The following is a 13,705-nucleotide window of genomic DNA, read 5'->3' as shown; positions in this document are numbered from 1 at the left end:
CTGAGTGTTGTCTTCGGTGTTTGAGCTGGGCTCCCATTACCTACATTACTTCCTGGCATAGAATTCCAATCTCTGCACTGTCAGCCATATTTCACTCTTCTTTCCTGCAACATGCTTTCCTAGTTCCCTACTCCCTAATTGACCAACTGTTGCTTCCCTAACACATTTGCCATGTCTTCATTTATTGCTTTGATGCTTCAACAAGTCCTGTTGTTCTTTACTCCTGTTTTGTCTTATTTGCTTTACAGCAATGATTCAGCTTTTTCCCAGCAAATATCTCCACAAACTAATCTCTCAAACCTCTTTCCCAATGACTGTCCACATCAAAGCATTATTTGCCTTGCAAACACCAGTCAATTCATTTCACCCAAAATAAAAAGGAGACTGGGGTCAAAAATGTTATTCATGACTCCTTGGCCTCTTCCAAAATTAACCCTAGCCTATTAGATGCCCTACAATACCCATCCCACTTTAAACTGGTACTACAAAGAAAGGTACCTCTGGGTTATTCCTCCCACCTCATTTTTTTCTGTTTGCCCCTTTGTCTCATCCTCTCAAAGTTTGCACGCAATTTATTTGTAGCAAACTGCCTGCTCATCCCCAGCTTTGCACCTGCTCATCCTTGGGTATTTCAACCTTCATCTTCCCTTCAACTCACGACTTCTCTGCTCCCTCGTACCGTTGCCTTGCTCATCGGAAGTTAAACGTATATTTGTTAACTGCATTACGTAAAGTGATGTTTCCTCAAACTCTTTTCTGCTGCAAGTTCATCCTGAGGTTTGAAAACAGTCATGAGCCCTTGAAGAACTGAGTGAATGGATTAGGGTGGGGGAGAACCTATGATCAGTGCAAGCAACAGAGTGGCTATTGCTACCACTGGAGTTTATAACCCCACACTTTTTTTTTTTTAAAAAAAATCCACGTGATGTGGGTGTCACTGACCAGGCCAACATTTATTACCTATTCCCAACTGCCTAGCGGGCAGATAAACACCAACCATATTACTGAGAGTCTGGAGTTATGCGTATGCCAGACCAGGTAAGGACATTAGTCAACCAGATGTGTTTTTCCTGACAATTGACAACAGTTGCATGGTCATTATTAGATTCCCAATTCCAGATATTTGTTGAATTCAAATTCCACCATCTGCTTTGGCAGGATTTGAACCAGAGTCGCTGGATTAATTGTCAACTGATAATACTATTAGGCCATCACTTTCCCAGGAAGATCCAACCATCAGTTTGTGATGCCAACACAAAGCTTTTAAATGTAGTTGACTATAACTTTACCCATTGTGTTATTTACTTATCAATTAACTGAAGATGCCACTTGGATAAAAATATATCTAGTACAAAGGATATTCTCAAGATTAGATCACTCCAGAGCACCTTGTAGCCAATGAAGTACTTTAACATGCAATCATGGTTGAAACAGAGCAGTCAATTTCAACACATCAAGCTCCTTCAAACTACTTGCTAACAAGCACAGTCTGTTTTCTGGTGTTGGCTGAGAAAGGAATTTCAGATGACACCAAGATCCTCTTATCCCACAACCAATTTCAGCAACATAAAAAAGTTAACAATACCGTCAATATTCAGGACAGGAGGACACAGTTCTCAAAATTTTAGGTTGAAAATTTTGTTTTTAAACTCACACTGGGGACACAAATTGAGTGAAAAGCATTTACCTGATAATAAACTGGTGATTCATCTGCAAAATGTCACAGTCAATGGAGATAACTCACTGAATGTTAAACCAGCAATGCTCCAAATTCTACAGCTATTAACAGATGTAATTTCTGAAGTCAACTGTATCACACAATGCACGGAAATGAAAGGTAAAAATTATTCAATTTATTGCAAGAAGTACAAAAGTAAAAAAAAAAAGAAAAAAGTTTACAGCACTGAACAGGCAGCTAATTAGCTACAAATTACTAACTAAATCTAATGATGCCAAGAAACTAGTCATTAATAACCAGCATGAAAAGACATGCTCTCTCCCAACACAACTCACTAAACAAGCCGACAACTCACTTCCATTTGGGAAGTGTTGAAAATTGCAAATATTCAATTCCGTTATTAGTTTTGCATTACCAGGGAAGCCATGAATAGTACAACTGGATGGCATTTGTACATAGTGGAATTACTTCACCAGGCACCACAGCTACAATGAACATTTAAGATTTTCTCTCCTTTGGGGTAAAGCAGCCAAGAAGCAGGAAATTTCCCTCTTCGCTCTCCCATCCTTCCCAATTCTCCCCCAAGAGGGATTTCAGTGTGTGGATAAAACAAACAAAAAAAGAAGTTTGTACCACAACAGCTTCATGTGTTTGTCAACACATCTTTCCAAAAATCATAAACCACTTTTAAGAAGGAAGGTTCTTTTTAGCAAGGTGAACCACTTTCCACTTTATCAGAGTATATGTATTTCTAAATTTGGACATTTGCAATTAACAAAAAGAAAACTGATGCTTAAAAAGGAGAAGTCCACCTTGACTCCCCATTCAGACTGTGAAAATTAAAATTGGCAGGCTTAGATTCCAGACATCTGGAGCTGGAAACCACAGGTAATCTGCACAGGCACGTGAAACACACTTGGTGTCAAATGGAGGTGATCACAGGCCACTTAACTTATAGTCTTAAGTAATATCAGTAGCTGTCCTTTTACTATGGAGAAAAATTATTTAAATAAATAAAAAATTTGCACAGAAGAGCACCATCTAATGCTCTGTTTCACTGTGCTATTTATTTTATTACACAAATTCACGAGCATTGAAAGATGTCAACGAGTCCAAAGTTATCCAAGTTACTTTATTTTCAAGACAGTCTGGTTGAATTCCATGCAATACTTACAGAAAAGAGTGCATACTCACAGCTACTGATGCAAGATACCATAAGCGCAACTTGCACCTGAAAAATTCTGTGGTACATTCATACCCAATTCCATAAAGCCTGCACCTTTGAAACCAGAAGGAGAAAAGGGGAAAAAAAAAAGGGGCAGAACATGGGCTAACTTGACACTTAAGCATCAGTTGCTGCAGGGAGACACCAATGTAACTGTAGTGCCACACAGGGTCACTTGTGTACCAGATTTTTAAAAAAGGATCAGAATAGAAAATGCACACACATCTCAGTACACTGATACTGTTGTTTTCAGGCGAGTAACTTACCAGGGTCTCAAAAAAAAAACAAACATTGGGAAGGTACAAGCAAACCTAGCTTTTGTAGCTGTTGATAATTACACCACAGCACTGCCAATTACAGAATGGAAAGTAGGCAGTTTGGCTGGCAAATCAGAGTGAGGGAAAAAATTAATTTAAAAATTAAAACCAAAGAAAGGGAGGCATATTTATCTAACATGTTACAGAACTGAATTTATTCCTGCACTCCAGCACAGACCAAAGTCTGGAAACTTCAGGACTGTAAATTCATAACCACCACACTCAAATACAGCTGCAAATTTAACTGGAATACAAAATTCTGTTTGAATTGCAGCCTGCCAATCTCTTCTAGCTTCTTTAAAAGAATGCGCAATTTGTCAGACAAAATGCAACCAGCCATTTCTCAACTCCTTCAGCACCAAGATGCCAATGCAATTTCACCTTGTGGAAAGAGGATGCAACACAGGGTAGTCACAGAAATACCTATGCACCATCAGTTTATTCTAAAGTTCTATGCCCCACAAAACTGCAGTATTTAAAACCATGACTAGATTGTTAAAATGGTTAAATTTATTGGTTTACTCATGTCAGCATCTTTCACCTCACCAGTAGTTCTGCTTAGACTGATTACGGGAGCCAAATCATAAGGGTCCTTCCAGCACATTGTTCCAAGGCATCCAAACTCTTAAAATTCAGTTCATTTGAAATGTATCTAGACAGACAAAGAATTTGAAGGAATAAGAGGTGAAAAATAGGGCAACTACAATTTTGATTCAACAAGGCAGCTAAGACAAGAAGAGAGAAATATTTTAGAGTAATCTGCATTTTTCCAGTTCCTCTCATCTCAAAAAAAAATTTAAAGGGTAACTTAGGTCCTGTTTTTTTTTAAAAAAAAAGATGGCTGCCAAAACTGGATTTGTAATCACAGGGTCACAGTTATGCATCCAGAGTCAGGAACATGGCTTTCTGAATGGCAGAAGCCACACCACTGGAGTGAGTTACAAATGATCACACTGTAGCATAAGATTGACACCAATGAGGAATTGTCAATACCGCACACGTTATGGTCAATCAGATCACAAAGAAGCAATGGAAGTGTTGCAGGTGGAGGATAAAGATTACAACTGATTACTAATAGCTTGGAATGAACACATTTTGGATATTGGTTTCAAATTTATAATAATAGAAGTAATGGAAAATCTGCTACGTACCAGAACTTAACAGATGGAAAATCTGACCAAAAAGGATATTAGAATTTAGGATATAATGTAATGAAGGTGCAGTATGCAGGTGTTAAAATGTAAAGTATCTAATGTGAACTGCTCACTAATATTACTGGAAGAATCAAAACAGGGTTATCACACAAAATACCAATGAATTTTCCAAATGCTCAAAGACTACTTGGTCTAGTAAACTGTTCTGGACCTAATCCTGTTGTGCCTTATGCTCCTAATAAAATACCTGAAATAAAAACTTACCCTGATCTTTAGAAGAGCAAAATGGTTAGTCAAATAATGAACAGTCAACAAGCCACTGGTAATTGAGGTCCCACCTCCCCTTCACTGTGGCAGATTCATTGCTCACAGTTCCTTTAGGTCTCAGTACTCAATTGTAATGCCAATTTCATTGTTCCCGTTATAGGAAAGGCAGCGAAGGACTATCATAAGCCTTGCATTTATAAATGACCGTGCCACACTGAAAAGTCTCAAAAGCACCTCTCTTGACCCTTAAAATCTAAGCAGAAGAAATATCCCAAATGGTTAGAATTTGGGCTGATAAAGTTAGTGCACAAAGATCACTTTATTTTTTAAAAAATCCAAAAGTGGACAGGACAGGGCAGGAGTGAAAAAGAGCAGATAATAGTTCCATTAGCTTATCAGAAGTGTAAAACTGAACCAAACACATAGCTTAATACAGACCACGAGTAGCAAATGGAAATGTGACTGCCATTAGGGCTCTGCAGAAGAAATCATTAAAACAAATTTTAATAAATTATTGGCAATGAGTTGGCCAGAGTGGGACATCATAAGGCACTTTCACACTGATGGGGTACTGCTGACAGCAACCCTCTTGCTGTCAACAACAATCTAACATGACCCACAATCGCAAAGGACCCGAATTCTTCATGGGATCTAAAGAAGAGGTCAGAAACCAAATAACACAAACATCTTTCAACAGACCTCTCAAAATAAAGCTGGAGATATGTGATTGCACTAAAAAGGGGAGCATGTGTTTTTCAAGAAGATCTCTTTCTACTGGAACATTGCTTCTCTGAAACATCAGGCAGTGTTGAAGTCCAATCTACTCAGGTCCTGTCCTGCCCTGTACTACTGGAACGTTTGGTCTTCACTAAAGCTGAGTGACACCTCAGGACTTGGTGAGCAGAACCAGATGGAAAAAAATCTGTGCACACTTCCGAAACAGACAGACGAAGGGTATTAATTTCACAATTTACACATACGCCATTGACCATATCATTTGGCCAGATCAGAACTAAAATTAGAAATAATTGTACCGGAGTGATGGTTTAAATGTAGCCATTTGAAGACCATGATTCCCAGCAATCCAGCTTGTTTACACCGCTCTTGGTGACCAATTAAAACAGCCAAATCTGGGCTTAAAAAGAAAATACAGAGAGCCCCAACACATTAGTAAGAAATGGCCATTACTGAAGCAATGGTAACACAATGGCCATACAACACAACTAAAATTAACTATCTGCGTGCATTGTTTAAATCAATTGCTTTGGAAACACTACTACGAGCTGCATATGTAATCGCGATCATGAAAGTACCACTAACATTTTTTTGTAATGAATTGGAAAAAGTTCGTTATAAGATGTTGTCCATTGCCTGTTCAGTGTGGAATTTTTTTTTTTTTTTTGAATCTTGTTGACCAGTGCACTGTAAACTTCAGCTGCCTTTGTTCAAGTGAAGCTTTCATGTATGGTTGCTCAGGCTACACAGCATCAGATAATCCGCGGGTTATATTCGGGCAACTTCTTAATCCTCTCTTTCTCTGCATCACTTTCATCTCTCGCTATCATCAACGAATGAGCATGGCCCATAGAAACCTGCAGGAAAAAAAAATAAAATTCTTTCCCTACAAAGCATCACTGGGCATAAAGGTGTTGAGTCGAAGAGGTCTATAAAGAGATGTGCATTTATCTTGTGTCAGAATGACTGTAAAATGCTGTGGGGCAATACACACTGAAGTATAGAAAATACAGCAGTTTATAGATACCATATTCCCAAAAAGCAGCAAAGTGATAATGACCAGGTTTTTTTTTGAAGTTAGTAATCTTGGTTGAAGAATAAATATTGATATTAAAATCAGGATAGAGGGAAGAACTGTCCCCATAAAAACAAAGCCACAGGATCTTTACATTTACCCAATGTAAACAGGATGGCACGGTGGCTCAGTGGTTAGCACTGCTGCCGCACAGCACCAGGGACCAGGTTCAATTCCGCCCTCAGGCGATTGTGTGGAGTTTGCACATTTTTTTACCATGTCTGCATATGTCTTCTCCGGTTTCCTCCCAAAGATGTGTAGGTTAGGTGGATTAGCCATGGAAAATGCAGGGTTACAGAGATGAGGTGGGATGACTTTTGGAGGGCCAGTGTGGACTTGGTAGGCCAAATGGCCTGTTTCCACACTGTAGGGATTCTATGAAATTGTAGCACTGTGTTCAACATTGTAGCATCAGCTATTATATTGTGAGATAACACATTGTGGAGTTGGAGGAGCGCATCAGAGGAGCAGGAAAGTTGACGTTTTGGATCAGGACCCAGCCTGCTATGGTCCTCCAGCTCCACACTTGACTCCACCATCGGCAGTTCTTACTATCTCCGAGTGAGCTATTATATTGTGCTGTGTTTTCAAATTTCTGGAGTGTGATTTGAATCCAAAACATTGGGATTCAGACCGGAGTCCTTTATAGCCAGAGTTGAAGCTGGGCAATCCCACTAACACCAGAGTCAAACAACATTGCTACAGTTTTGATCCCCTTACAACAAATATCGATTCAATCCCTTCACTGAGTGTTACCAATCCAGAATTAAGACTTCTAGAAGTCTCGTTATACATCCACCATCCTGTAAGGTGGGGTAGAGGGGAGAAAATATTTCAATTTCACTCGAGAGAATGCAATTCTACGCTGGAATTTCAACAGAAGCGATAAGATCCCAGACAAAAATCACTGCAGAGAGCTATACTGAAGAAATGGGATCTTGAATACACTATAGCTCAAAATGGAAAAGGAATGAGAACAGCTCACTCTCACCTGCTCAATATAAACTCCATCCAAGGTCTTTATCTCCTGTGCAGTGGTGGAGGATTTAGGTTTGTTGTCTCCATATCCCTGTAACATCAGTTACGGTTAAAATTCATACCAACAGCCTGCAGCTTTAACACTGCTGTACATAGGCCCATGTGGCAGGAACATTGTTGTTTTATTAAGGTGCATTTAAAAACAGGTCGCAACATTACATTTTAAAATCTAATAATGAATCTTGCCTGCCTCAGTCAGCCAATGGCAAAATCCATTTTAAATGGGTTAATACAAAATAAAAGTGCTGGAAAAAACTCAGCAGGTCAGGGAGAGAAAGAAACAAACAGAGTTAGCATTGAGTCCCACATACATTTATTCAGAACTTCATAGATGCTGCTAGACCTGCTGTTTTGACTTCAGATCTAAAGCATCCACCATATTTTGGTTAGCTGAATGCCTGGTTACAGAGCTAGTTGTGTCTGTAGGTGGCAATGCAAGTGACAGCTTCCAATGATAAATCCATCTCTGACAATAGTTTAAAAAGTAGCACTATGCAGTTAAGTGAATTGGCCTGCACTTTCAGAAATTGCCAGCAGGTGTCCTAAGATCAGCAACCTTTCCCTGCTCTGAACTGAACATTTCAGCTCCCTCCTTTTTGCAGTATGTCAATGGAACAGATTTGATAGGTCAATACCAAAAACCCCTCCATGGAATTCTCTGGACCTCTTGAAATACACAGCCTCAGTGAAAAATCTTATTCCTATAAACAGTGCATGCAGGGATGACAGTGACCACGTTTAACATTGCTGCTGAACATTACTCTCACACAAGATGATTCTCACAGCCTTCTCCCTTCACTCTGCGGCAAAAACTACAACCCCCCCCCATCCCACAACAACCTGTCAGCCCTCTCTCACTAAAAACCAAAAGAACTGCTGATGCTGTAGATCAGGAACAAAAAACAGAAGCTCAGGTCTGGCAGCATCTGTGAAGAAAAAAAAGAAAAAAAAGAGATCAGAGTTAATATTTCAGAACCTTTTGTGAGGAAGGGTCACTGGACCTGAAATGTTAGCTCTGACTTTTTTCTCCACAGATGCTGCCAGACCTGCTGAGCTTTTCCAACAACTTCTATTTTAGCCCTCTCTCACTCCTTCTCCCTGCTCCCCTAACCCTCCCAAACAAAAAGCAGGAACACTGACCTTTTGCCCAAGGTCTTCCCAAAAGGGTGGTGCATGTATGGAATGAACTGTTAGACGGAGTGGTGGAGGCTGGTACAATTATAACATTTAAAAGGCATCTGGATGGGTATATGAATTGGAAAGGTTTGAGGGCATATGGGCCTACATGAAATTAGGATATCTGGTTGGGGTGTGGACGAGTTGGACTGCAGCGTCTATTTCCGTGCTGTACATCTCTATGACTATAACTCTATTCACCACCCTGCTTTACCTACATGCACTTGGTCTGGCTATCCCAAAAGAAGCTAACCAAAGTTTGCTGTGAAACTTTATGGGATATAATAGTCACCAACCTCAAATTAACTTTGAACAAACTGGGAATGAAGACTCAAGAGACCTTTTTAAAAACAGGTAGAAGCCGGCTCAAGGTCCCTTGCAACTTTTAGACCACACAATGTGGCTATGAATTGCCTCAGCAACGGAGTTGTTTAAACCAAACTCTGCAGCCATGTAAAACTACTTTTATTCTGACAGTAAAGTTAAATAAATGTTTCCGGTGTCCAGGACTAAGGTTAAAATGGGCACTGCAGCAAAGACTTCAATCAAGTTTCCTGGCAGTGGGAGTCTCACTCTATATCAATTTCCAATCAGATTAGATCTTAACTCCAAGGTTGCTATTCTCCAAATTTGTTATTCATGGGTGGAAAATTAGAATGATTCTGAACAAATGCCAAACGTAGACAATAATACATCAAATATATTTAAGCAGCCCAGGAAATCTTTGGTTCAAATCCTTTTCTTGACTCAAAAGAAAATCCCAACTTCACTTTAATGTTAAATTGATGAGAGAAGTCTACAAAACTGTTATACATATGCAAACATCAAACTTATCTTTTAACTGTGAACATTTAGAGTAGATACATTTTTCAATTCTGCTGTCCTCGAAATCCACCAACAGCATTGCTTCTTGGTGACATTAATTCTGTGACTTTTTAAATTCGAGGGTGACATGCACCAACTTCCATGCACGTGATGAAGCTCAGTCTTGCTATTACCTTACCTCCCAATACAGTTCTTACCAATTCTCCAAAGGTAGGTGAAGGTCCCCAGCTGATTGTGCTCTCGTCAGCTGCCACAATTATGCTGCTTTTCCTGAGCACGAGAGAGAGAAATAAAAGACAATTTGATTCAGAAATATCCCACTTTCAGCCAGAGGTTTTTGCCAAGTGTTATTATCAAGCCAGAGACCTGATCTTGGGTACACACCCAAAATACCACAACAGGCCCATTCTCCTTGTAAATGCTGCTCAACTGGTTATAAAAAGCTACCAGCATTTATTGTTTTCTTCAAATTTCCATTCTAAACCCCTACCCATTAGATTTTATTTGCATTTGATGAGCATGCAAAGTTTAAAAGTTGAAATTCCTTGCAAATCTCTCATTTGTAGCACCATCTTCAACAGGAAGGAAACCAAATTCTATATTTGCAACTAAGTTGTACCGCTGCGAGGATAGCTATACAGTGGAGCCCAATATATTCTTAATATTTGTCTCCAGGTCACTTGTGACCTTTGATTAAACACACCAAAGCCATCAAACTGAGCAAAAATCAACACTTCTATTAAATGGGCACAGGCAGTGCATTGTGCACTAAGACAGACCAGAAGATCCCAGGTAGTTGAATCAGAAAAGACTGGAAGTATATAGAACGCTGCCAGACCTGTGGAACAGATAGAAACAGAGCTAACATTTCAGGTCAATGACCTTCCAACAGAACAGGTGATTAATGTTCTGATGAAAGATCACCAATCTGATGTGTTAACAGTTGTTTTTCCTTTAGATACTACCAAACTTGTTGACTATTTCCACATTTTCTGTTTTTATTTCAGATTTGCAGAATCTACAGTGTTCTGTTTTTGTAGAAAATCCCGGTTTTAAATTTTGCACGTTCCTGGTCTTGTGCAGGACAAAGAGTATGGGCAGTGCACAAGGTCTGAACCACTTTGGAGGAGGGAGATTAAATAAAATCAAATAAGGCTGATGCAGTTGATTGTATTTTGGGTGGGATCCAAAAATGCATTTGCTTATTGTCTAGGGTCATAAGGTTGGCATCCTCAGGAGAGGATACGTACGAGCATAACAACAGTGCATAGAGGCTGTGGATGGAGATGCCAAACAAACAGAAATTTAACTGGATCAGTCAAATAAATAGTGGTTACAACATCAAGTCAAAGGCAGGAAATGTCTCAACTGCTGATTCCTGAAAACAAAGCATAAGTCAGGAATGTGACAGAATACTCTCCACTTGACTGAATGATTGACAGCACAAAAACACTCAAGCAGCTTAAGACTATCCAGAACAGAGCAACCACTTGATTGGCACTCCACCCATCATCTTAAAACACAGTCACTCAATTTAGCACCAGTGTACGCTATCAACGAGCTGTACTGCAGCAAATTCCAAACCTGTGATGTTTACCACCCAGGACAGCAGAGGTATAGGAAAACTACCACCTTCAAATTCACATACCACCCTAACTTGGGAATATATTGCCTATTCAGAATTCTGGGCCATTCTTTCAAACATTACAGATCTTCTTAATATGGACTGCTGCGGTTCATCATTACATTCAAGGGCAACTAACGTTCATCTTGTAAATTAATAACATGGTATTTTAAAAAGCTTCCAAATCTAACACAGGACATTATATTCAACTTATATACATTCACTGTCTTCTTCCCCCACCCCTATCCCCAGCTTGTTCATCTATTCATCAGAAATAGCAAGGTAGACAACAGTTCCAGGTCTGTGGGGCTCAGCCAAGGCAATGGAGTCAAGGAAACATAACTAGCAGTCCTATATTTCACACTGCAATTCTGCAGCCATTTACTCACCCGCTGGACAGGCTTCGAACCTTCCACCCACACAGGTCCTGCACCACTTTGGGATACATCGTAGAGTCACGGGAAGTGTTAGTAGCACCCCAGAAAAACAAGCCACCTGATAACAAACAGGGGAAAGTGACTGGAATTACTGACCAATTAAATCTAAAAAGGCACGCATTGCCACAAGTGACCCAGTCCAAATTTGACAAAACAAGCCTGTTTATTACATACACTGTCTCTGCCTCATGGGTGTCAGGAAGAGCTTGTCTTGCTCAAGCATCTCAGAAACAGAAATTAGTGGAAAAGTAAACTTGTACTTGTGCTGCACTGTTTGCTAGAGAGACATCACAGCAATTAGTAATCACTGTGTAGGTTAACACTGCAGCCAATCTGTACACAAAACAAACCTAAAACAGCAAGTGAGATTAGAATGATCAATTAATCTAACTCAATGTTTAGTGGAGGATATCAGAAAACATTGCTCTTCAAATATTGCTGTCACCCCTCCACTCAAAGGGGACACTGGTATAAAGTACACCACTTCCAACTACACTTCAGTATAGCACTAAGAAGTAATATGTCAGTTTAAATGTGTCCTGAATGGAATTTGAACCACCAAATCTTGACTCAGGTTACGCGTGCCACCACTGAGCCTACCTAAACTGGACTGCAAAGATACTTCAATGCACAATACCTACAATTACGAGGAATGGTACGGTGTAAATTGTACACTTTCCAAAAAGCAAGTTTCATCATTACAAGTCGCTCTACTTTAAGGAGTTGAAATTGGATAACCCACCTACTAGCAGTCACATTTTTCTCCCCCCACCCATTTTGCAACAAAAAGATGAATGAGCTCCAGAATGACGTTGGAACAAGAAATCAGTAAGATCAATAGCCAAGCTGTACAGACAGCAGTAATGCCCTGCTCACAGAATTACATAGAACATACAACATAGAAAAAGGGCATTTGACCCAATTAGTGTATGCTGATGTTTATGCTCCACAGAAGGCCCCACCAAATTGATATTTCGCCACCATACAGAAGCAATTCACATTTCACAATCAGTCCATAGGAATAATGAAAACATTGTGCATTACTAACCCATTTCATTCACTGCAAATGAGCAGGTGTTCCCCGCACAAATCTGTACAGCACCTCGACCAGGGAAATCAAACAGCTTAACAAGGCGTGGAACCATTTCATCTTTCTGTTCAGAGTGTCCTAGGCGACCATATCCTCCAAATCCCCAGGTAAACACCCTCTTCTGCGAATCAAGAGCAATCTAGGAAATGCAAAAACAAATGAAAGAGAGCCATTCTTCAACATTTGAAAGGCTGCAGGAGCAGCTCCATTTAATTTATTCTGGAACGTATACTCGACCAATCTTCAGGATGGTCACCTGTAGTAATGACTGACATGGGCTAAAGCCAAACCAGTCAGTCAAAAACAAAAAAATCAGGTGTCATTATATTGACAAACATTATATTCAACTCAAAAAGCTTTAAAGACTGTTTCTCTCTTCACAGGGGCTACGAGACACACAGTTTCTCTAGTACTTCCTGCTTTAGTTCAGATGGACAGCAGCATCAGTTTTTGTTTTTGTTCAGGGATCACTGTGTTCAGAAAAGGGCAATGAGAATTCCAACAGAATGCTAGAATGCAGCCAGGAACAGCTAAACAGGAAGGAAGCCTGGTCAAAATTTGCAGGAAAGAAATAATGAATCGAAAATAGATCCCCTTCAATTAGAACAGTAGGGATGGACAGGTAGGGACAGATCCAAGTTAACTTTGAGGCAGACAACTCTTCTCGGATTCCAAAGCAGAGTCATATCAGCCTTGAAATGTTAAAACTTTCTCTCTCTGCACATGTGGACAGATGTGCAGAGTACCTCCATGAATTTGTTTTTATTTCAGATCTCCAGCATCTGAAGTACTTAGTTTTATGTTAGGGAATAGATCCAATTAACTGCAGCAAACTGAGGCTTAATGACATGCCAAGGGCATCGCCAATCCAAACTAGACTTGAGACTGTTGGCATTCTTCCTGAACCACTCCAATCCATGCAGTGAAGTCATTCCCACAGAGATACTTGTATTTTCAGGATTGCAACTGCGAAATGATGAAGCAGCGTCAATACAATTGAAATCTGGATAGCAGGTGGTCTGATGGGGATCTTAGTTAGTTCCCAAGTGCCAGCTAGCTCGTCC

At 39.9% G+C, this 13,705-nt stretch overlaps 1 protein-coding gene across 1 annotated transcript in view; it reads right to left on the bottom strand.

Moving 5' to 3' along the window:
* Positions 1-4,941: 4,941 nt before the first annotated feature.
* The window catches only part of rcc2 (regulator of chromosome condensation 2), a 32,499-nt gene continuing 23,735 nt past the window's right edge, over positions 4,942-13,705 (bottom strand). Inside the window, exons 9-13 of the mRNA XM_020515746.2 lie at positions 12,600-12,780; positions 11,504-11,609; positions 9,688-9,760; positions 7,443-7,520; positions 4,942-6,233 (exon numbers count right to left, since the gene is read on the bottom strand). Of these exons, the coding sequence (XP_020371335.1) occupies positions 6,129-6,233; positions 7,443-7,520; positions 9,688-9,760; positions 11,504-11,609; positions 12,600-12,780 (543 nt within the window). The 3' untranslated portion in view covers positions 4,942-6,128. The remainder of the gene's footprint in view (positions 6,234-7,442; positions 7,521-9,687; positions 9,761-11,503; positions 11,610-12,599; positions 12,781-13,705) is intronic.

This window comes from Rhincodon typus, chromosome 31 (assembly GCF_021869965.1).
Source record: "Rhincodon typus isolate 14 chromosome 31, sRhiTyp1.1, whole genome shotgun sequence".
NCBI lineage: Eukaryota > Metazoa > Chordata > Chondrichthyes > Orectolobiformes > Rhincodontidae > Rhincodon > Rhincodon typus.
This window is presented reverse-complemented; position numbering and strand designations above follow the sequence as displayed.